Source organism: Oncorhynchus gorbuscha, linkage group LG06, assembly GCF_021184085.1.
Source record: "Oncorhynchus gorbuscha isolate QuinsamMale2020 ecotype Even-year linkage group LG06, OgorEven_v1.0, whole genome shotgun sequence".
In the NCBI taxonomy this organism is placed as follows: Eukaryota; Metazoa; Chordata; class Actinopteri; order Salmoniformes; family Salmonidae; genus Oncorhynchus; species Oncorhynchus gorbuscha.
In genome coordinates this window covers 67,871,236-67,896,627 of record NC_060178.1, presented here as the reverse complement: position 1 = coordinate 67,896,627, position 25,392 = coordinate 67,871,236, and the positions used below count along the sequence as shown (strand labels likewise).

At 42.7% G+C, this 25,392-nt stretch overlaps 1 protein-coding gene across 1 annotated transcript in view; it reads right to left on the bottom strand.

Moving 5' to 3' along the window:
• Positions 1 to 1,279: 1,279 nt before the first annotated feature.
• LOC124038258 (SH3 and PX domain-containing protein 2A-like) overlaps positions 1,280 to 25,392 on the bottom strand; it is a 97,949-nt gene continuing 73,836 nt past the window's right edge. Inside the window, exons 8-14 of the mRNA XM_046353891.1 lie at positions 15,105 to 15,218; positions 12,850 to 12,933; positions 10,825 to 10,942; positions 10,341 to 10,693; positions 10,194 to 10,243; positions 4,683 to 4,802; positions 1,280 to 4,041 (exon numbers count right to left, since the gene is read on the bottom strand). Coding sequence (XP_046209847.1) covers positions 2,140 to 4,041; positions 4,683 to 4,802; positions 10,194 to 10,243; positions 10,341 to 10,693; positions 10,825 to 10,942; positions 12,850 to 12,933; positions 15,105 to 15,218 — 2,741 coding nt within the window. The 3' untranslated portion in view covers positions 1,280 to 2,139. The remainder of the gene's footprint in view (positions 4,042 to 4,682; positions 4,803 to 10,193; positions 10,244 to 10,340; positions 10,694 to 10,824; positions 10,943 to 12,849; positions 12,934 to 15,104; positions 15,219 to 25,392) is intronic.

Here is a 25,392-nt window from a genome sequence, read left to right as displayed (position 1 = left end):
ATAGAACACATTCACAAAGCTCTACAACAATATGCCATACACACATTAGCCATATGAAACAATATTACATGAAATATACATTAAGCTTCATAACAAAGTGACTTAAAAACATGCACAAGACATTCTGCAGATGACATTTAACATATGAGAAGGTGTAGCAACAGACCTTTTAAATACAACATACAAAACATTTCAAGATAAATGTTTACAAAACATTTTAAACATGCAAAAAGCTTTAAAGGTCCAGTGCAGGCAAAAACTACATTTTTCTGTGTTATATATACAATGCATTCGGAAAGTATTCAGACCCCTTGACTTTTTCAACATTTTGTTGCATCATAAAAAAAAATCATTGTCAATCTACAAATTATACCCCATAGTGACAAAGCAACAAAAGGTTAAGATATTTTTGCAAATGTATTAAAAATAAAAAACAGAAATATTACATTTCCATAAGTATTCAGACCCTTTAGTCAGTACTTTGTTGAAAAACTTTTGGCAGGGATTACAGCCTTGAGTCTTCTTGGGTATGAAGCTACAAGCTTGGCACACCTGTATTTGGGGAGTTTGTTCCATTCTTCCCTGCAGATCCTCTTTAACTCTGTCATGTTGGAAGGGGAGTGTTGCTGCACAACTATTTTCAGGACCACTCAAGGACATTCAGAGACTTGTCCCAAAGGGTCGCGCGCTGGAGCAGGATTTTATCAAGGATCTCTCTGTACTTTGCTCTGTTCATCTTTCCCTCAATCCTGACTAGTCCCCCAGTCCCTGCCACTGAAAATCAACCTCACAGCATGCTGCTTCCACCCCCATGCTTCACCGTAGGGATGGTGCCAGGTTTCCTACAGACGTGACGCTTCACTTGGCATTCAGGCCAATGAGTTCAATCTTGGTTTCATCAGACCAGAGAATCTTGTTTCTCATGGTCTGAGAGACATTAAGGTGCATTTTGTCAAATTTCAAGCGGGCTGTCATCTGCATTTTACTGAGAAGTGGCTTCCGTCTGGCCACTCTACCATAAAGGCCTGATTGGTAGAGTGCTGCAGAGATGGTTGTCCTTCTGGAAGTTTCTCCAATCAAGGAACTCCAATCAAGTTGTAGAAACATCTCAAGGTTGATCAATGGAAACAGGATGCAGGTGAGCTTAATTTCGATTCTCATAGCATAGTGTCTGAATTCTTATGTAAATACGGTTTTAAAAACCTGTTTTTGCTTTGTCGTAATGGGGTATTGTGTGTAGATTGCTGAGGATTTCCTCCATTTTAGAATAAGGCTGTAACGTAACAAAATGTGGAAAAGGGGAAGGGGTCTGAATACTTTGCAAATGCACTGTATATATATTTACACACTATGATGTTGGAATAATACTGTGAAATTGTAAAATAATATGATAATGCCCTTTTAGAGTAAAAGCTATTTGAGTAAATGAGTTAATAAACCAATTGCTATTTGCTAACAAGCTATTTTTGTTTATTTTTGACTATTTTAATTGAAAACAATCACAGTAAGCTACTTATTTTTACCCAGAAATGATTTGATATTGATATAAAAAGGGCTGCGTTGGACCTTTAAAGAAGAAATCATTTTAAAAAACATTATATGATCAAATATCATTAGAAGTGAATAATTTGTAGCCCATTGGAGATCATTAAGTAATGTTATCATATCACAAAATCTCACCATGATCAGCCAAAGCTGTCCAAAGCTCTTCCAATGGTGTCCAAATCCCATTATTATTCCATTTTGGATTAAAAAGCACATTTCATCAAATCAACCACTTTGTTTAATTATTTTGTTAAATATTTGATTGATCTTTTGCTGATTTTAATGCCAAAGGTATTTGTTCCAACCCCCGGCTGTCTGTGAATAGATAAAATCCTGTCAAAAAAGTATACTTTGAAGTATTTTCTTTGTCACTTCAGATTATAATAATAAAATGTCAAGTAATTAATTATATGCAGGATTGGTTGGCCACCCTCAGTTTAGAAAACACAAAGTATACCACTTCAATGATACTATAAATGGTCTCTTCTGATTTCCATCTTTACACTGTAAAAAAACAGTGTCTTTCCATGTCCATTTCCACTGTCTTCCATGGTCTCTGACCTGATTGCACATGCACTGAATATTAGTGTGTCACTAGCTCTTCCTTTCCAGGTAATTTGAGGGGACCCAGCCTTTTCGAGGTCGACCTCCGTCTAGGATCTGGCAGTACCACCACCCATTAGGGTTCCTCTCTAGAACCTCCAGAGTCGTTCCTTCGGGGAACCCCATGGTCTCCTCATCACCATGGTAATCCGCTATGGAGACATACACCTCACGGAGGTTGTTGTGGATGAGGTGGGTTTTGGGTTTCACCGTGGAAATAGGTAGACCGTTCCTCTGAGTCCCCCGGCCCAGTGATTCGGAGCTTCCCGTGCCGGGTCTGTTCCGGTTTGCCATGTTACCATTCGACACTGGGCACCGTGGGGTAGTACCAAAGGAAGCGTTGCGGCGCAAGGTGGGACTAGAGCGTGGGTGGTCAGTGGAATTGAGTGACTCACCCCTCCTAAGGGAGCCTACTGGGTTTGGCCCGTCGATGATTGGCTTGGAGATAAAGACCGACTGAGGCCTGACCACCTGCTGCTGTTTCAAAACGTTCTTCTGAGAGCCATTGAACAGGCCAAAGGGCTTGGAGGGGATGGGTGGTATGCTCCTCTTTAGGCTCTGGTTGATGTTGTTCAAGGCCTGGACTCTCTGCTCATTCTTCTCCAGGCTGTTGGACTTGCTCAGGCTGCCCAGTTTGGTAGGGGTGCCATCGGACTCTGACCCAGCTTTGTCGTCTAGCTGCCTGACAGGCTCCAGGTAGAAGGTTGGAGCCCAGCCCTCAATGTCGCCCAAGCGGACGTACCACCAGCCGCTCTCCTGCTTCTCCAGCACCTCCACTTCCACCCCGGAAGGGAAGCTCATCTCTGAGTCCTGGACCTTCTCATAGGCCTCTGTGGTGCGGTAGAGACTGCAGCCCTCGTCTGAGTCTCCCCGGCTGCCTTTAGAATAGATGGAGGAGATGTCGGAGGTGCTGTGGGAGGACACAGAGTCCTCAGAGGAGATGACAGAGGCTGTTTCAAAGTCTTCTCCTCTGGAGCCCTTCTTCAGCTGGCCTGTAGGCCTAAGTTGTCTCCGGAGGCTGCCGATGTCCATTTTCTCTGCACTGGAGGCCTTGGCCAGCTGGGGCTTAGGCCTGACCAATGGCTTAGGTTTGGTGGAGGACTTGGTGGAGCCCATCTTGTGCTCCTCTTTGTCCTTCTTTGGCCTGGACTGCTTGGAGAGATCTGGTTTGGACTCTGTAGAGGCAGGTTTGGAGCTGGATGCCCCGGTCTCTGCTTTGGTTTGAGACAGGGACCGGCTGCCGTTCAGCTGGATAGTCTTCCCTTTTCTCCTTGCCCCAAACATGGAGTGAGAGTTTTCAGCTTTGCTAGTCTCCAACGGGGCACTAATCTTCAGGAAGTCTGAGTCGCCACTGGATTGTGTATAAGGCATCTCTCTGAAAGGCATGAAGCAGTCATTCTCATAGATACACTCCTCTCCCTCAGGCTCCTCCTCTTCCTGCCCCACGTCCTCGGACGACTCGCCCATCTTGAAGGAGGCGCTATGGAGAGAAGAGGACGGAGATGGCTTGGAGGAAAGGTGAGAGCCCTTCTCTGAGGAGCTATCCTCGTTCTTCCCATCCGCTGAGGACTCATCTGTCCTGAGGAACTCAAACTCTGACTCCAGATCAAACCCAATGGCAGGAATATCATATTCTGGCTCCTCGTACACAGGCCTTCCGGGAGATGCAGGGGATTCTGGAGCCTCGGATCCAGGAATGCTGGTAGGGACAGTCTCCTCAGAGTCCTGCTTCTTGACGGGTGGGGCTGGGGGTGGGACTTTGGGCCGGCTCAGAGTGCTGGTTCTGCGGTTTAGGTTGGGCTTCTTTCGTTTGTCGATGTAGGAGCAGGGAGCCCAGCCCTCTTTCTCACCAATCTGGATATACCACCAGCCACCAGAGTTCTTCTCGATTACCTACAAAACAGAACAGAGAGAATTTATTGGTAAGAATAGGCATCATCAGGACTCCCAGGTGGCGCAGTGGTTTAAGGCGCTGTACTGCAGCGCCAGCTGTGCCATCACAGACTCTGGGTTCGCACCCAGGCTCTGTTGTAACCGGCCGCGACCGGGAGGTCCGTGGGGCGATGCACAATTGGCCTAGCGTCGTCCGGGTTAGGGAGGGCTTGGCCGGTAGGTATGTCCTTGTCTCATCGCGTACCAGCGACTCCTGTGGCGGGCCGGGCGCAGTGCGCGCTAACCAAGGTTGCCAGGTGCACAGTGTTTCCTCCTACACATTGGTGTGGCTGGCTTCCGGATTGGATGCGCGCTGTGTTAAGAAGCAGTGCGGCTTGGTTGGGTTGTGTATCGGAGGACGCATGACTTTCAGCCTTCGTCTCTTCCGAGCCCATACGGGAGTTGTAGCGATGAGACAAGATAGTAGCTACTAAAACAATTGGATACCACGAAATTGGGGAGAAAAAGGGGTAAAAAATACAATTAAAATAAGCCACAGTATCTGCAGTATCTGTAAATTTCAAGAATTTAACTGAACAAGGTCAAAAACAATAACACATTGGACATACATGCACTCCAAAGTATAGATAAAAGAAGCTTACATCTGCTTTCTGCCCTCCATTAAAACTGATGCCATCTGAAATGACGGACTGGAACTCTGCAATGGTGTAGTACTCTGCTTCAACAGTAGGGGGCTCTGGTGGCGAGGGTAAATTGAATCCCTGAGTGGAAAAAATGTTACAGCATTATGTGAATTGCACAGCTGATACTGTTAAAAGGAAACAATAATAATTGGCCAGAGTTCAACTTCCAATTTAAAATAACGATCCTGTTAGATGTCGATTTCCCCCTAAATAGACATACCCAAAAGTAATTATTTATCATGAGAAGGCCATAAAGAATAACTAGTAATGCTGCAAGAAAGATTACAATCTCATCATTCTTGTAAATGTTTTTATAAATTGCCTAATGTACTCACTTTTTAGGACAAAAGCACAAGTACATAGTAAAAATATGATCAAAATATTAAAATATGAAATTGAGGATAGGTCTTGAAATGACTCAATAGGAATAGGACTAGGTCAACAAGTTGAGGAATAGGCCTTGAAATGACTCAAATACTTTCTAAATATACGTAGTGTTAAAAATCCTCTCCCCCTGAGTATAGAGTTGCTTACATTTACTGAAAGTCTGCTGCAGTGGGAAGGATGCTCTCCCCCTCTGCCTTGGAGGAGTGAAGTGTCTGTTTACAGGTCACACCTCTGACCTTTCATGGGACCCATGACCCGGTCCACCTTGACCTTGAGCCAATAGGAACTTTAGGCCGGAACTGATGTAAGGGCGGCAGGTTGCCTACCGGTTAAAAGCATTGGGCCAGTAACCGAAAGGTCGCTGGTTCGAATTCCCGAGCCGACAAGGTGAAAAATATGTCAATGTGCCTTTGAGCAAGGCACTTAACCCTAATTGCTCCTGTAAATCGCTCTGGATAAGAGCATCTGCTAAACACACAAAAAAAAGTTATAAAAAATGATAAGAATCAGGCCCATCCCGGGGTCAAAAGTCAGTTTAATTTTTCCAGTGAAAGGAGTAGGCTACTCTACCACAACTGGACATTTCTATCGGCTCTTTTCTGCAAAGGATTCTAAACTCTGAACCTCCCTGGTGTGATATGAATGCGTCGATGATGAGTAAGTGATTCTCTTCACCCACCAGGTCATGTACATAATGTTGTTGAGGGTAAGTCGCTTTTTACAATGGTTATTAAATGGCTGATACTTTGTACTTATACTTTACATTTTATTATTGTTATTTAAATGGTAAAGTGTTTACATTGTTCTTCTGTGTGGTTTGTAGATTATTAGAGAATTTCGGCAATAGCCATGCAAAAGTATGTGGACACCCATTCAAATAGTGGATTCACCTATTACAGCCACACCAGTAGCTGACAGGTGTATAAAACCGAGCACACAGCCATACAATCTCTATAGACAAACATTGGCAGTAGAATGGCCTTACTGAAGAGCTCAGTGACTTTCAACGTGGCACCGTCATACTGTAGGATGCCACATTTCCAACAAGTCAGTTCGTCAGATTTCTGCCCTGCTAGAGCTGCCCCGGTCAACTGGAAGTGCTGTTATTGTGAAGTGGAAACAACAGCTCAGCTGTGAAGTGGTAGGCCACACAAGTTCACAGAACGGAGCCGCCAGGTGCTAAAGCGTGTAGGGCATAAAAATAATCTGTCCTCAGTTGCAACACTACCGAGTTCCAAACTGCCTCTGGAAGAAATGTCAGCACAAAAACTGTACGTTGGGAGCTTCAAGAAATGGGTTTCCATGGCCGAGCAGCCGCACACAAGCCTAAGATTAACATGCGCAATGCCAAGAGATGAGGCTGGAGTGGTGTAAAGCTCGCCACAATTGGACTCTGGAGCAGTGGAAACACGTGCTCTGGAATGATGAATCAATCTTCACCATCTGGCGGTCCGACAGACAAATCTGGGTTTGGCGGATGCCAGGAGAACACTGCCTGTCCGAATGCATAGTGCCAACTGTAAAGTTTGTTGGAGGAGGAATAATGGTCTGGGGCTGTTTTTCATGGTTCCGGCTAGGCACCTTTGTTTCAGTGAAGGGAAATCTTAACGCTACAGCACGATATGCTAGATAATTCTGTGCTTCCAACTTTGTGGCAACAGTTTGGGGAAGGCCCTTTCCTGTTTCAGCATGACAATGCCCCCGTGCACAGAGCGAGGTTAATACAGAAATGGGTTGTGGAGATCGGTGTGGAAGAACTTGATTGGCCTGCACAGAGCCCTGGCATCAACCGCATGAATTGGAAGACTGTAGCTCCATCAATGTCAGCATCACTTCCAATCCCCCGTATATTTTTTTGCAAATATATATAAACATATACATATATACATACATAAATCATATTTTTACATTAGTTATCTTGTTGTTATTAGTTGTTATTATTCCCAACCTTCAGCTTCATTCGACCCCTCCCATCTATCTTTTAACACCATCCATATTGGATTCATACTGTGCTGTGATGTTTCACAAAAGTTCTGAACCTTTCTATTCTCATAATTTTTTACAGATTGTAAATAAAAAATATACACTTTTGCTAAAAGTATTATATTATTGATCGATTGACTATGACTTTTCAGATCACCCAGTAGTGTTATCTGCAGAGTTAGCTCCAGGTAAATGTTGCAATTCTTCAGCCATTCCTACATCTATGACCAAAAACAAGCTTCATATGGACAGTAAAAAATGGTTGATTCTGTCTCTTCACAGCAAAATCTGCAGAGCTGGGAAGATTGTATCCCCCATTTATAACATTCTACTGGTTGCAATAATTTTGTATAATAATTCAAAATGAACAATTCTAAGATTTCAATCTGATGTCGTTTTGTGTACCAGTTCATAAACACGTACCATGGAATCCGTACGTCGAAAATCTCTTCGTAACTATTTTGCAATCTATATGGCACAACTGTCAATTTGTTGGTCCTTAAATGAAACTTCTATACTTTTTTATTTATCACAATTTTCTTTAACCAATTATGGTCTTTAATGCAGGGCCGATAAACAAGTTCCCTACTTTTTCCCCCTTCCCCCTTCCCCTTTCCTAAGTTTGGGTAGAGGAGTCATTTCCATACATTTAAGTTAGCCTGTAAAGTCTAATGCTTCAATATTTAATAATTTCTGCCCTCCGAATTCATATTCATTATATAAATAGACCCATTTAATTTGAACTGTTCGCTAGGGGTAGGCAAGACCATAAGCAAATAGGTAAACTGGGATATGACTAAAGAGTTAATCAGGTTGATTTTTCCACAAATAGACAGGCATTTTCCTTTCCATGGTAGCAAGATATTATCAATTTTTGCTAATTTTCTATTAAAATATATTGGAGGGAGATCATTTATTTATTTGGGGATATGTATACCAAGCATGTCTACTTCACCATTAGACCTTCCGGAGACACCTGAAACCCCACCTCTTTAAGGAATACCTAGGATAGGATAAGTAATCCCTCTCACCCCCCCCCTTAAGATTTAGATGCACTATTGTAAAGTGACTGTTCCACTGGATGTCATAAGGTGTCATAAGGTGAATGCACCAATTTGTAAGTCGCTCTGGATAAGAGCGTCTGCTAAATGACTTAAATGTAAAAATGTAAATGTAAACTACACGGTAATGTAAAAGATGTATTTTTAGTTATCCAATACATCATTTAGTACATGATCATAATTTGTTTGTAATCCAGAGAGGTTAGAAAAAGTATCTAAATCCTCTATGAGGCTGTGGAGGGATTCTAATTGTGGATTTAAAAGAAACCATGAATGATCAGCGTACAATGACACTTTTGTGTTTAAACCCTGGATTTCTAACCCCTTGATATTATTGTTGGATCTGATTTTAACAGCTAACCTTTGGAGGGCCATAATAAATACATATGCCGATAGTGGACAACCTTGTTTTACTCCTCAACAGTTTCAAACTTTCAGAAGTAGCCATTATTGTCACGACATCTACCGAAGTCGGTTCCTCTCCTTGTTCGGGCGGTGTTCGGCGGTCGACGTATCCGGTCTTCTAGCCATCGTTGATCCATTTTTCCATTTGTTTTGGCTTGTTTTCACACTCACCTGGTTTCAATTCCCTAATTACATGTTGTATGTTCTCTCTGTTTCCCCCATGTCCTTGTTGGGAATTGTTCATTGTAAGTATGTGTGCATTGTGTGACTGGTGCGATACGGGTTTGGTGCCCATGTGTTTGTTGTTTTTTGTATGCCGGTAGTTATGTTTATTAAACGGCTCTGGCTATTTACCAAGTTCTGCTCTCCTGCGTTTGACTTCCCTTCCACCAGTTACACACCCCTTACAATTATTTACTGTTTTACACCGTGGATTATTATACATGATTTTAACCCATTATATAAGAGATTCTCCAAAATTGAAATGTTCCAGGCATTTATATATAAACTGCAGTCGTACTTTCTCTAAAGCCTTTTCAAAGTCAGCTATGAATAGCAGGCCTGGTTTCCCAGATTTTTCAAAGTGTTCTATTGTTTCCAGTACTTGTCTTATATCATCTCCAATTTATCGTCCATGTAAAAAACCTGTCTGATTAGAATTCATATCCGACAATACCTTTTTAATTCTATGCGCTATACATTTTGCTAGAATTTTGGCATCACAACACTGAAGTGTAAGAGCGTCAGACCTTCTTGTTGAGTGTGCAATAATCTAGCATTTACATAGTAGTGGTTAAAACATGCTAATAACTCCTGCACTTGTTTGTTTAGTTGATGTCATGTGCAAATTCCCTTAGAATGGGCCCCTATGGCCTAAAATGGCGGTTGTCTAACAGCCTGGCTGTTATTTTACTGTTACTGCTGCTATTGTTGCTGGGGTTTATAGCCATTATCATTGCACTCTATGAACAATTTATATCATGTTTACTGCTATTTATAAGTTATTATTGCTGGTTTATAGTTATTACCTTTGCACTTCATAAGACAATTATACACTGTTTACCACTGTTAGCTAATTGCTAAGGCTAATGATGCGCTATCATTACTTAATGCTAATTTCTTGATTAGTACTGCTAGTCATTTGCCATTACTGCTAATTTCTTGATTAGTACTCATGCTAATTGATTTATGCATTTGCCATTACATCCTAGTTTGTACTAGAGCTAAACCCTTGCTGCTAGATGTTATTGTCATTATGTTACTGTATAATATGCCATATTTCTGCTTATGTCATTATTACTCATCATCTGCTATTACACCGTAAACCTTTTAACACATATTTCCCGTTTCTTTGCATTTCTCAGTCCATCACCAGTTGGTGGTCTGAGGCAATAAAAGTTTTTCCATGTAGTAACAATCAAATTATAAACCGACCTAACCATCACCAGTTGGTGGATTCAAATTATAAATGACTAACTACTAGATTCCACCTTCCTCATAACTGTAAAATGGATATGATCATATTTAGTGAGAGTACAAAATTGGCATAATCTTCTGTACAGGAAAATTATGATCACCCCCTAATTAGGGGACTTTACATCTATAGAGGATTTATGATTTGTTTCATACTGACCAGAGTTGCATCTCTGCGAGGAGGTGGCTTTTGTCTGAGGATTGGGGAGCCTAGAGAGAACAAAATTTGATAGATATAACATTTTGTGAGTGTATTAGTTTAACAAACCGTTATAACTTTCAATTCAGTCTCTGAATGACAACTCACCGATCTCTATTCTGTGAGGAGTGATGCGGGCTATGGCTGGTTCTAGTTTGCCCTTAACATCCACCAGTGCGGCACCAGGGCTGAAGTCCGAGCTAGAGCACGGTATGGGCAGGCTGATCTGCCTCTTGACCAGGGAGGGGGTGGTTAGGGGGTTGTCCTCTGGCTGGCCGTCTGTCTGCACGTCCTTCTCACTCAGGGCCTTCTTGTTCAGCAGGTTGCTGATCTCCATGATGTTGCTGATTATCTCCACCGGGCCAGTCAAAGGGGTCTTCTTATTACTACTACGGGGAGAGAAGTCCTCCATCACCTTCTTCAGGTAGGAGGCCGGGGCCCAGCCCTCCTTATCCTGGTACCTGGGGAGAGGAAGAGAGAATGGAAGGAAAGGCGTGGGAGGGGTGGTCATGAGTGAGAATAACCATAATTGAGAGACAGTATAAACAGGCAACCGTTTATATTGTGGTTGGAGCACAAATCATGGCCTTACCTGATGAACCACCAGCCCTCCAGGTTCTTCTGGATGACCTCCACGATGACTCCTTTCTCAAAGGCGATCTCATCCTTCCCCTCGCTGGTGTATGGCTGCACCGTCATATACTTCTCCTCTGTCGGGCCACAGAGAGGACGTGGGAACACAGAGACTTATGTCAGTTTCAAATGTCCGATACTGCTTCAAAAACAAAACGTTACTCGAACAAATGAAAAATATGTCAACGTTTTATCGGAGGAACTGTAACGATTGTAGAAACACCTCTGCGTGAGTGAAAGTAAATAAAGACATACTGCATATAGGCTTGAAGTATAGAATTCTGTGGACTTGATGACATTTCTGTGTGTAGTTCTGATGTGATTGATTCTGTCAGATCCACAACGATATCCAGCATTTTACCATCAAAGGCTTTAAATAATCGGGGAAACTCTAATTAACAATATGATGTCCCTCACTTCATACTGTAAATGTCTTCCTGCAGGAACTGATAATCACATTGCCTTTATGTCATGATTGCTAATTACACACTGATCTCTTGAAATGGTGAAAACAGTTCTAATGACAGAGTGGACTAATGGTGTGGTAGCGGTCAGCCTCTGTAAACTTCGCAGATGATAGAGAACAGAGATGCCATCTTGATTTGTAATTTCCCAAAAGGCCAGAGTACTTCCTGTCATTAAAGACCAGAGGTCTCATCTCATCACACCGTAAAACACAGACAGGCGGAGGGAACACAGCCCAATGGTGTAGAGAGGAGATGTCCTATTTGCATGCTAAGACTGGAATGACTGGATTCCTATCTGATATCTAATAACTCTCTCCTTTCCTCAACTCCTGTTGAGTCTCAATCAGGGATTTATAAGGACTGAATAAGGATGCAGTAAAAATGTTTTTTACTTGCAAAGAAATAGGACGATGTAGGGCCTTGTAAATAAAACCGAAAAGGCCACTTCCTGAATGCTTTGTTTTCCCCTGCACTGACTTATGGGACTTCCAGTCTCTCTGTTTAAGGCTTGGTAGGGCACTCCCTACAGGGGCCTACAGTCGGGGGGAACCTATGAATAAGATATTATGTTAACCACAACATGCATCGCCTGCATAACTTTTATAAACAATTTTCCTGCAGTCAGCGCTATTTCTGCTTTTTTCCCCACAGGCAAGATTTAGTTCTTGCAGTTGAAAAAGTTATTTTTACTCCAGAGGCTAGTCGTTTTCTTGCGCGCTGTGGACACTGTTGCCAAGCACAAACCTTGGGCTGGACTCAAATAGCCTATCCTCACTCCGCTGTCAGCAATCCAACCTGCATACCTTGTCAAAAAAAACTGTCTCAAGGCAAGTGTAATGTGTGCAAGCACAAACACTTTCACTCTTACTCCAACAGATGAATACAATTCTTCATTAGTCTGATCCAGACCTGCTTGCTCTAAACATCTCTAGTTGATAAACGTCTGGCTTTTTAGCTATTTTGAAAAGTACATACAGTATGTGTACATGTTTAATTTGGCTTGTAACAAAGCCAACTAAAGTGGCAAAATATTGAATGCGGCCTACCAACTTTTAGATTGTTGTGATTATATAGCTGTAATTCAGAAAAGATTGGAGTTGCACATAGCCATTAATTAAAATAAACCGCTTACATAACACAATCTCTTCCAACACTACCGCATTCAAGTGCAGAAACTGAGTAACAACAAGATGGTCAATGTTTTCCGATGTTTATCTTCTAGCAAAAGGTCAAACCTGCAACTTCTGAAAACCACCATTGTGGATGTAAAAACCAATTTAGCATTGTAATGACATGTCTGGACTGTTAATTATCTGGTTTAGAACGATGTTAGTGGTTATTGGGTGTGGATCATGATGGTGTAGAAGACAGTATATGACACAAACCAAGACATTAGGCATCAGGTATGAAAGATAAGACAGGACAAGGTACAGTGGGTTCAGGAAAATGGGACATCAGAGAATAGAAGGATGAGCAGTGAAGGAGGAGGAGGAGTTTGGCGCCCTGTCTCTGATCACCTCGGCTCTGCTGCCTGCTGACCATTCCCCCCAGGGTCCATCTCCGGTCCAGCCTCTTCAGATGGGCCTTACGGTGCTTAGTGACTGACCCACGCACATGGTGACGAGACACATACACACACACAAATTGGCAGATAAACAGAAAAGACACACTGTACAAACAACATGGAATCAACTAAAGGACCGACTTGAGTTACTTACATGGCGAACATGGAAACTACAACACCACATTACATTAGAAGGACTGGTGGATGAAGCGGGTGAATGCACGTTATACAGGAAATGTAAACTATGGACAGATTCTCTGTGGCTTGTAATTACTGCGGTTATTAGCATGGTTTTCCCATCCTGTCCTGCACGAGCATCTGGGGCACACATTGCTGCTTGGGAATGCCATCCAATTAATAGACCAGCTGAATTCCTTTGGCAGCAGCTCTATGCCAGGTCTGTAATTGTTGATTGTTTTTGTTAGTTAAATGCAGGAGATGGGAATGATCTTTTGTCACATGCCAACACTATAAACGGCAGGGCTTATAAAAATATCTAATTAAAAAAAAAGCTTCCCATTACTAAACCAGAGCACTAATCTCGAAGATGAACAGGCAGTTCAGATTTCAGGGCACATGTACATTTATTGAAAAAAAGGAAATAAAAGAAGTCCCTGTTCAAAAATATACAACAACTGACCCACATACTCCTCCAGAACACTAATGTCAAAAAATCATATCCATTGTGATAACCATTATATTGAAAATGATGACCATTATATTGGATGAGTCAATCTAAGGCCTATTATAGGTATTACAGAACTTATGAAAATAAAAACAAATGATGAAATATGACCACCCTAAGTAGGAACATGTCCAAGTGTTATTCATGAATGTGACAGTCTTCCCAATAAGGGAAAGATTCACCATTAGACTGTCATAGCCTCCTAACATCAACATCTTCAGCTAAAGCCATATTCAACACAGAAAAAAAAGAAACGTCCTTTTTTCAGGACCCTGTCTTGCAAAGATAATTCGTAAAAATCCAAATAACTTCACAGATCTTCATTGTAAAGGGTTTAAAACACTGTTTCCCATGCTTGTTCAATGAACCATAAACAATTAATGAACATGCACCTGTGGAACAGTCGTTAAGACACTAACAGCTTACAGACAGTAGGCTATTAAGGTCACAGTTATGAAAATTCAGGACACCAAAGAGGCCTTTCTACTGACTCTGAAAAACACCAAAAGATGTCCAGGGTCCCTGCTCATCTGCGTGAATGTGCCTCAGGCATGCTGCAAAGAGGCATGATGACTGCAGATGTGGCCAGTGCAATACATTTTAATGTCCGTACTGTAAGATGCCTAAGACAGAGCTACAGAGAGACAGGACGGACAGCTGATCGTCCTCGCAGTGGCAGACCACGTGTAACTACATCTGCGCAGGATCAGTACATCCGAACATCACACCTGCGGGACGGGTACAGGATGGCAACAACTGTCCGAGTTACACCAGGAACGCACAATCCCTCCATCAGTGCTCAGACTGTCTGCAATAGGCTGACGCAGATTTGTAGGTTTTAATGCAGAATATAGCAGCATTCAACCATTGCACAGACAGAGCAACATTCATCAATATCTTCTAGTTTTGTTTCATAATCAGTCTGTATAAACTGACATGATTTATCTCAGGGCCCGGAATAATTATCTTCAGACATGACTTGGCTAGTGACTGACTGACATAAACAAACTCCTCACAGCTCAATCCCTACAGTGAACCAAACATGCACCGCTTTCATTCGTTTACCATCCTAAACTCCAAGGAGGTAACCTCGTTTTAGTATTGCATTGAATTTCTACACTGATACTGTAGAGTACAGTACGTCACTCAGTGCACCTCAACCCGGAGTTGTGGCTTAGGCCCTGACACTCCTTCTCCAGGGTATTTATTCAGGGCTGACTCTGGAGCTTGTTCAGGGGTGTTTATAGTGGCAGCAGCACAAAGAAGGTTGTTCACACTGGGGGAACGTTAACGTCAGTCGTTGGTGGTTCGGGGGTGGTAGTCAGACTACTGTACCCATCTACAGACGGGGGTAGTGGGGGTACAGCGGTCTTGGAGGTTGTGGGATATTGCACATCCACAAATTTCACCCAGTTGCTGGAAGTGACAAAAGCTAACGTCGTCTGTTTTGTGGTGCAGCTTGTATACTGTATTCTGGATGTTGAGGTTTTCTTCCTGTATTCACAGCGGTGTGGAGCTCTTACCTTCCCTGGACTTGGAGGCGCCCAGCTCCAGGTCATCTCGTGTGTTGCTGTGGGTATTCAGATATGTGGCAGGGACCCAGCCCTGCTCCTCCGCTGTACTGACAAACCACCAGCCTGGGGGCACAGAGAGAGGGATGTCAATTGAGATTTTGTTTGGTGCTTGTCAACTAGGACAGCATCTTTCAGTATGGTTTATAATCTTATAAATGACTTTAGAGAAGTGTTCCTCCTCCATTTCAGGAATAATGTTTGTTCTAGTTAATAGACCGTGATTCAAAATGTTCCTTGGATGACTAGGGTGGTTGAAAGACTAATGGATATGGAGAAAACATGAACTTTTCTCTATCACCGACAGGTTCTCTAATCAAAATCAAATAAAAACTAATGTTATTAGTCACATGCTTTGTAAACAAAAGGTGTAGACTAACAGTGAAATGCTTACTAATGGGCCCTTCCCAACAATGCAGAGAGAAAATATAAATAATAGAACAATTATAACATGTGGATATAATAATAATAACGCAAGGGTTATAAATATGTCATGTGTGGAGCATTTCATAAAGAAAACAGTGTAGGCCTAATATAGAGTAGTTAATTTAATAAAAATGTATACAAAATAAAAAGGCAATTTCCCCCCTCGCCTTTCCGTCGGCTCACTCTCGCTCCAGTTACTACTTAAATCAGATGCACGAGTAGACATACATAATTACACATGTCTATATCCATGAATTCATCAGACTCTAGGTAAGTAAGTAGGCGTAGGTAAGGTGGTTGTTATCAGCTTTGTACAAGCAACTGTCTCGTGAGCGCTCAGCCAAAGGGAGCAGTTGCTAGGATATTCACACACTGAGCGGCTGTATCGCATTAGTGGAAACCACGACTGTTCTCAAGGCATAACTGCCGGTTTTGACTTGCATAAGTGACTTTTCACAGCAGGTTAGGATAATTAACGTATCAGGTTAGGATAATTAGGTTAAGGTTAGGAAAAGGGTTAGGGGTTAGCTAAAATAGTCCCTGATGCGACTCGAACATCTAGCTACAACCTAGCTTGCCCTGCGAACAGTCTTGGTTTCCACTAATGCGATGGTGCCACAGAGCGGGGACAGACGGACGAGCAGCTAACAGAGGAAGTTATTTATGATTTATGCGCTTAAAAGTTAGAAATGGGAAGGGAGTGATTTTATCGGGATGGGACAGGAAATTTACAGGGTTATATAAATGTTGCGGGATTGGGACAGCACAGGAAACAAATTGACAGGACAAGAGGGGACAGGAATGACTTTTCACTCCTGTGTCATTCTCTAGTATACACTACCCTCTATTGGCAGTTGCCATACCAAGAGGTGATGCAACCAGTCAACATTCTCTCAATGGTGCAGCTGTAGAACCTTTTGAGGATCTGAGGACCCATACCAAACCTTTTCAGTCTCGTGATAGGGAAGAGGCATTGTGGTGCATTCTTCACTGTGTTGGTGTGTGTGGATCAAATCAAATCAAATGTATTTATATATAGCCGATACAGCTGATATCTCAAAGTGCTGTACAGAAGCCCAGCCTAAAACCCCAAACAGCTAGCAATGCAGGTGTAGAAGCACGGTGGCTAGGAAAAACTCCCTAGAAAGGCCAAAACCTAGGAAGAAACCTAGAGAGGAACCAGGCTATGTGGGGTGGCCAGTCCTCTTCTGGCTGTGCCAGGTGGAGATTATAACAGAACATGGCCAAGATGTTCAAATGTTCATAAATGACCAGCATGGTCATATAATAATAAGGCAGAACAGTTGAAACTGGAGCAGCAGCACGGTCAGGTGGATCATGAACATTTCTTAGTGATGTGGACACAGAGGAACTTGAAGCTCTCAAACCGCTCCACTAAAGCCCATTAATGTGGATGGGGGAATATTCGGCCCTCCATCTCTTGAAGTCCACAATCAGCTCATTTGTCTTGCTGACGTCAGGGAGACGTTGTTGTCGTTGTTGACTGCCAGGACCACACTGACTTCCTCCCTATAGACTGTCTCATCGTCTGTGATCAGGCTAACCACTGTGGTGTCATCAGAAAACTTAATGATGGTGTGTGAGTCAAGCGAGGCCACACAGACGTAGGTGAACAGGGAGTGCAGGAGGAGACTAAGCATGCCCGTGAGGGGCCGCCGGGTTGAGGGTCAGAGTGGTGGATGTGTTGTTGCCTACCCTCACCACCTGGGGGCGGTCAGTCAGAAAGTCTAGGATCCAGTTGAAATGGGAGGTGTTCAGTCCCAGGGTCCTGAGCTTAGTGAGCTTGGAGGCCAATGGTGTTGAATGCTGAGCTGTCTGTCCCCGCTGGTGCTGAACAGCGTTCCTCTTGTACAGGTGGAAGAGGGCAGTGTGAAATGTAATATAGATTGTGTCACATGTGGATCTGTTGGGGCAGAATGTGAATTGGATTGGGTCCAGGGTGTCTGGAATGATTTTGTTGATGTGAGCCATGACCAGCTTTTGAAAGCATTTCATGGCTCCAGATGTGAGTGCTATGGCGCGATAGTCATTTAGACAGGTTAACTTGGCATTCTTGCGCACAGGGACTATAGTGGTCTGCTTCAAACATGTAGGTATTACATATTTGGTCAGGGACAGGTTGAAAATGTCAGTGAAGACACTTGCCAACTTGAGTACGCATCCTGGTAAACCATCTGGCCCTGCGGCCTTGTGAATGTTAACCTGTTTAAAGGTCTTGGTTCAGTGTTGCTTGCCTCGAAGCAAGCGTAGAAGGAATTTAGCTCATCTGGCAGGCTCGCGTCACTGGGCAGCTTGCGGATGGGTTTCCCTTTGTAACCTGTGATAGTGTGCAAGCCCTGCCACATCCGACAAGCATCAGAGCCGGTGTAGTAGGATTCAATCCTGTATTGAGGTTTTGATTGTTTGATGGCTCGTCAGAGATCGTAGCGAGATTTCTTTTAAGCATCCGGATTAGTGTCACGCTCCTTGAAAGCTGCAGCTCTAGCCTTTAGCTCAGTGCAAATGTTGCTTATAATCCATGGCTTCTGGTTGGGATATGTATGGATGGTCACTGTGGGGACGACATCATCGATGCACGTATTAATGAAGAAGGTGACTGATGTTCTAAACTTGTAAATGTCATCGGATAAATTCCAGAACATATTCCAATCTGTGCTAGCGAAACAGTCCTGCAGCTTCATCCGACCCCTTCCATATTGAACGCGTCACTGGTACTTTCTGTTTAAGTATTTTTTGTAAGCAGGAATCAGGAGGATAGAATTATGGTCAGATTTGTCAAATGGAGGGCGAGGGATAGCTTTGTATGCGTTTCTGTGTGTGGAGTTAAGGTGACCTGGAGTTTTTTCACCTCTCTTTCCACAGGTGACATACTGATAAAAAATGAGGTAAGACGGATTTCAGTTTCCCTGCATTGAAAACACTGGCCACTAGAAGCACTGCCTCTGGAAGTGCATTTTCTTGTTTGCTTTTGGCCCTATACAGCTTGTTGAGTGCAGCCTTAGTGCCAACATCGGTTTGTGGTGGTAAATAGACAGCTACAATATATAGATCAAAACTCTCTTAGTAAATAGTATGGTCTGCAGCTTATCATGAGGTATTCTAACTCAGATGAGCAAAACCTTGAGACTTTCTTAACATTAAAGATTGCACACTATATGTTGTAAACAAAGAGACACACACCTCCCCCTTAACCTTAACCGAAACTGCCGTTTGGTCTTGACAATACATAACAAAACTGTTAAATGTATATTAACCATGTTCAGCCACGACTCCGAGAAACATAGAATATTACAATTCTTCAGATCCCGTTGATAGGATAGTCTCGAACAGTGCTCGTCCAGCTTGTTCTCTAGTGAAAAGAATTGAGGGTGGGAGGAGTGTTTACTTACTCGCCGTCTTAGTCTCGTCAGGGAGCTCGCTCGTTTGCCTCTCTGGCGTCGCCTTTTCCTCTTTCGAATCCCGGGGATTAGGGCATGGTCCGGAATGAGCAGTACATCCACAGCTGTTGACTCGTTGAAGTAGAAATCTTTATCCAAATCGAGGTTAGTGATCACTGTTCTCATGTCCAGAAGCTGTTTTCGGTCATAGGAAATCACACGAAACAGCAGAATTGATCTCGAACTCGTTAGACGGCAGCTATACAGCTCTGCAGCGCCATCCTAGCCTTAAAGCCAACAGCATCAAAGGGAGGACAGTGTGGTTTTGGATGTCCTTGTGATGATTTAAATCTCAAATTTAGCCTCGTTACCCCTGAAAACGGTGGGACGTAACTGGTACAGTAGCTCAAATCTCCATTATCATTGTCTTGCTTGATATGATTGAATTCCTTGGGATATGACTGCATTATTCAGTCAATTGGATTCTAGACAAAGGTCTGGGTGAAAGATACAGTATTGAGCATGCATACACAGGACAGCTTCATCTGAAAAATAAAGTAAGAAAATATTGAAGTTTGAAGTGCATGGGAATAAATGATTATTAGATTAGCAGTGAGATGTACGTTCCAAGGCCTTGTGAGTCATTTCATGCTTCACTTGGCACATTTGAGTCAATTTCAGTCACTCAGTGGATGTGAAATAATACACAGACCAGTGTTTTCAGTGCCTGAATGGCTACAGACAGTAACCTAACACCTTGATCGTTGCACCAACCCCAAGGGCCAGTTTTTCAAGACTTTTTTGGGGGGGGATCAGAATGATCCGGATTCTGTAATCCTATTTCATGCTATCCAGGATCAGATAAATCTGGCTGTTTATAAGCCGTTTTTTCCCCAGAAAATAATCGTATAGGACCATTCTGATCCAGATACCACAAAATCAAGATCACAGAATCCAGTTTTTCAGTGTTTTAAACAGGCCTACACCATGCCATCTACTGGACAGGTTGTGGTACTATTTCAACCTGGGCAAACAGAAATGAGTAACTACAAAAATATAAACGCAACATGTAAAGGGTTGGTCACATGTTTCATGAGCTGAAGAAAATATCCCAGCAATTTTCCACACGCACAAAAATCATATTTCTCTCAGATTTTGTGCACAACTATGTTTACATCCTTGTTAGTGAGATTTTCTCCCTGACCAGAAAATCCATCCACCTGACAGGTGTGGAATATGAAGAAGCTGATTAAACAGCATGATCATTACACAGGTGCACCTTGTGGTGGGGACAATAAAAGGCCACTTTAAAATGTGCAGTTTTGTAACACAATGTCACAAGTTGAGGGAGTGTGCAATTGCCATGATGACTGCAGGAATATCCACCAGAGCTGTCGCCTGAGAACCATAAGCTGCCTCCAACGTTGTTTTAGTGAACTTGGCAGTACTTCCATCGGTCTCATAACTGCAGACCACGACGGCCCAGGACAACCACATCCGGCTTTTTAACTTGTGGGATCGTCTGAAGAGGGTTGGTGGGGGGGGTTGCTGAGGAATATTTCTGTCTGTAATAAAGCCCTTTTTCTGGGGGAATATTCCTTCTGATTGGCTGGGCCTTTCTCCCCGAGTGGGTGGGCTTGGCTGCGTGTTTGGGTGGGCCTATGCCCTCCCAAGCCCACCCATGGCTGCACCCCTTAACAACATTACGACCAGGAATATGACTTTCCTGAAGAGGATCCTCTGTTTGGCCCACAACCCAGGACAATAGATTGGATGCCAGCAGGCGACCTAAAACAACGGCGCAGCAGAAGGGGCAGACAGAGCGGTCTTCTGGTCAGGCTCCGTAGACGGGCACATCGTGCACCGCTCCCGAGTATACTACTCACCAATGTCCAGTCTCTTGACAACAAGGTAGACAATATCCGAGCAAGAGTGCAGAGACTGTAACGTTCTTTGTTTCACGGAAACATGGCTCACTCGAGCCACGCTATCGGAGTCGGTACTGCCACCTGTTTTTTTCACGCATTGCGCCGACAGAAACAAACATCTCTCTGGTAAGAAGAAGGGTGGGGTGTATGCCTTATGATTAACGGGACGTGGTGTGATCATAACAACATACAGGAACTCAAGTCCTTTTGTTCACCTGACTTAGAATTCTCTTCGGTCATAATCACAGTCGTGTATATTCCCCCCCAAGCAGACACATAGACGGCCCTGAAAGAACTTAATTCGGCTCTATGTAAAATGAAAACCACATATCCTGAGGCTGCATTTATTGTAGCTGGGCATTTTAACAAGGCTAATCTCAAAACAAGGCTCCCTAAATTCTATCAGCATATCGAAAACAGCTTCTATCTCAAGGCCATCAGACTGTTAAACAGCCATCACTAACATTGAGTGGCCAACATACTGACTCAACTCTAGCCACTTTAATAATGGAAAAATTGATGTAATAAATGTATCACTAGCCACTTTAAACATTGCCACTTTATATAATGATTACCATCTACTGCATCTTGATGTAAAAAATGTATCACTGGCCACTTTAAACAATGCTACTTTATATAATGTTTACATACCCTACATTACTCATCTCATATGTATATACTGTACTCTATACCATCTACTGCATCTTGATGTAAAAAAAATGTATCACTGGCCACTTTAAACAATGCTACTTTATATAATGTTTACATACCCTACATTCCTCATCTCTCTCATGTGTATATACTGTATACCATCGACTGCATCTTGCCTACGTCGTTAGGCCATCACTGATTCACGTATTCTTATGTACATATTATTATTCATTCCCATTACACTTGTGTGTATAAGGTAGTTGTTGTGAAATTGTTAGGTTAGATTACTTATTAGATATTACTGCATGGTCGGAACTAGAAGCACAAGCATTTCGCTACACTCGCATTAACATCTGCTAACCATGTGTGTGTGACAAATAAAATGTGATTTGATTTGAGATGCATTTATTTGACACTTAACATAACTTACCACATACCTTACTGCAGTCAATTTAACATAATTAACCTTTGGATTTGAGATGTAATAAATTTTTTGAAGCCTCCTAACCTTAGTGACATTGACATGACTTAGTTGTAGTGCCTGTCACCTTTCCCAATCCACCTTGAATGCACCCTTCTAGTGGGATCAAAATATGCATGATTTTTGGGATCAAAACAATCCTAATCACCTACAATTCCTGATTAAAGATCAGATTGGATGACCAAATCCCTATCCCTATGTCAATTCTAACATGAAATCCTATCTGATAGGGGTAATCCAATCAGGTAACTTTTTGAAAAACCAGCCCCTTGGCTGCTGCCACATAGGCTTTTCAACACCATTTCTCTGTCGCCTAGCTCTGTAGAGGTCATGGCTGTTCTCTGCAGGAGAGTGAAATGACAAAACCCCTCGAAAATGGGCCTTCTGAATGGAGCAGCAGTCTCAGGCACTACATTGCAGTACTTGAGGTGTCACTACAGACACGGTTTTGATCCCGGCCTGGGGCACAGACCCATGAGGCGGCGCACAACTGGCCCAGCGATGTCCGAATTAGGGGAGGGTTTGGCCGGACGGGATATCTTTGTCCAATCGCGCTCTAGCGACTCTTGTGGCTGGCCGGGCGCGTGCATACTGACATGGTCACCAGTTGTACAGAGTTTCCTCCGACACATTGGTGCGGCTGGCTTCTGGGTTAAGCAAGCGGTTTGTCAAGAAGCAGTGCGGCTTGGCAGTGTTGTCTTTCGGAGGATGCATGGCTCTTGACCTTCGCCTCTCCCGAGTCCGTACTGGAGTTGCAGGGATGGGACAAGACTGTAACTAACAATTGGATATCACAAAAAATGTATTACAAATAAACCCTTGCAAACCGTCTCTGTGATGTGGCACTCCACGAATGCTCTATTTGTTGTGGAAAGCAGAATCCAAGATGGCCAACAGCTCTTCACATCCCCCATTATGAAGACTGAAGTGTTCACTGGAAATGCAATCACACATGCTTCAGCAGCAGTTTTAAATGTTACTTTTGATTGACTTTGTGTGGGTCTACATACTAGAAGGCCTTGCTGTTTGGACCTGGCCCTGCGCCCCCGCATTGGCAAAGGCTCAAGGCCCTAACAAGCCATGTAATGTGTTACATTTTTACACCAAGGCTGTGGCTTCATACAAACCCGGTGCCAAGAAATGAAATGGAGAACGGAGAGCTAAAATAAATGTCTACAGTACTTTGGACTGGAGCCTTTCAACTGCTGAGGTGTGCAGTATCTCCCTGACAATGCAGAGTCTGGAGTGTGTTATTGCGCTTATTACATGGAGTGCAACATTTTATTTGTGAGAATTCCCTCTCAAATGTACTATTTTTTTCGAAAAAGGTTAGCTAGCATTCTTTGGACACGAGAGTGCGGTTAACTTTTGACATTAACGTAACCCCCACCACTCCTCTGACTGTTGCCGAGTCACTATGCCACATAGAACAAGTATTCCCATAATGCCGATGATGACAGAACTATAATATTAGCCTCAGTCTGCTACCCACCTGGCTAGCCAGCTATAGTAGTAGGAAAAATGTAATGGCTTTGCCTCTTCCTCTTTGTTGGCTGGCTAAAGTTATTGTCACTTCACTTCGTAAACAACAGGTGTAGACTAACAGTGAAATGCTTACTTACGGGCCCTTCGCAACAATGCAGAGAGAGAGCAAATAGATAAATAATAGAAAAGTAATAACATGTAATAATACAAGTAATAAATACACAATAAATAATAATAACTTGGCTATATACATGGGGTATCAGTACCAAGCTGATGTAGAGGGGTACGAGATAATTGAGGTCTTGCTAGCTAATATGGGAAATATGGAAATAAGGTATACGAATGTGGTACCTTAATTTGAAAGCACATTTGAAGGTTAGACATATGAATATACATTATGGCCACTTTAATAAGGCAGCCACACACCCCACCGAATGTCGATCTGCTGTTCATCTACCATTCGTTCGCTGAGGTGTGTTTTAGGGACCACTCACCGGTGGGTGTCCGACATTTTCATGCAATTCTACACGTAGAATTGGTTTGCAAATTATAGCTGGCAATCTGTTCAGAGGTGCTAAGCGGTTAAGAGCGGTTAAGGGCAGTTAAGAGCGTTGGGCCAGGAACCAAAAGGTTGCTGGTTTGAAACCCCGAGCCGGCTAGTAGAAAAATCTGCCTATATGCCCTTGAGCAAGGCACTTAACCCTAATTGCTCCTGTAAGTCACTTTGGATAAGAGCAGTGTAATGGCTAAATGACTCAAATGTACATGCCTGCGTGTCTGTCCCTTAAGACGTTTGAGTAAATACACTCTGTTATTGATGGCTATGACTACCTCTACTTTATTTTTCAACCTTGTTCTCATATGGTAGGGGCTTAGGCTGAGTTCACTGCACCTCAAAAGAGGCAATACAAGTATATTTCCTTGCCAATGCAGGTTTATAAAACACTGGCATGAATTACAGAGAACCTGAAAATTGTCTCTGGTCTTTCAGTAATGAATAAATGTTAATATACCAGTGCTACAACTGTTTTTGTTGCATTTTCTTGACCAAATTAAAGGTGTTTTGGCAACATACCATCACACAGAAACATACATTTAAAGATGAACCCCCTGAAAATGATTTGGTGACATGTATGAACATTTGGAACTGAGTAGACATACAGCTGTTGAAAGGTGAGATATCCACGTTTTCCGTATCCCAGAATGTGTGTGTGTGTGTATATGCATGTGCATTTTTTGTGTGTATTATGTATAATTTGATACATTGACCAGCAGGGCTGGGACTAGACCCAACACGGAGGAAGTGGAGAGATATTATACGACTACACCTACATCTGTCTATCTACCATATGTCTGTCATCTCCATTAACATCCTCATCTGTGTCTGTGTCTGTGTCTTCTGCAGCTGTACGAATCTTTATCATCTGTGTCTCAAGTCTGCGTTACTAGCTGTGCTGAGGAAGTAAATATTATTTCCTTTCTATACTGTAGTTCTCAAGAACGAGCTTTTAAGGGAAATTGCAAGGATCCATTCAGTGACAGATAAACAGAACAAACAACATTCACTTGAATTAGGAGCAATTTCATAATGTTTATGTTCAGGTCCATGCAGTGCTTTTCTCCTCATCTAATCACTGAGTTAACAATACAAAACTACATATGTGATTGCACTGCAAAGAAACCATGATACTCAGGACAGGACAAATAAATGTTGTAAGTTCATTTTTGACATAGCCAACAGAGTTTACACTGGATGTACTAAATTAAAGGATGTGGTTGCCAACTATCTAATTAGGCTTTCGCCTGGATGAAATGTCGACGTCAGTCTCATTTACACAGCCAAAAACACTAACAAACACTTTTGGAAAAAA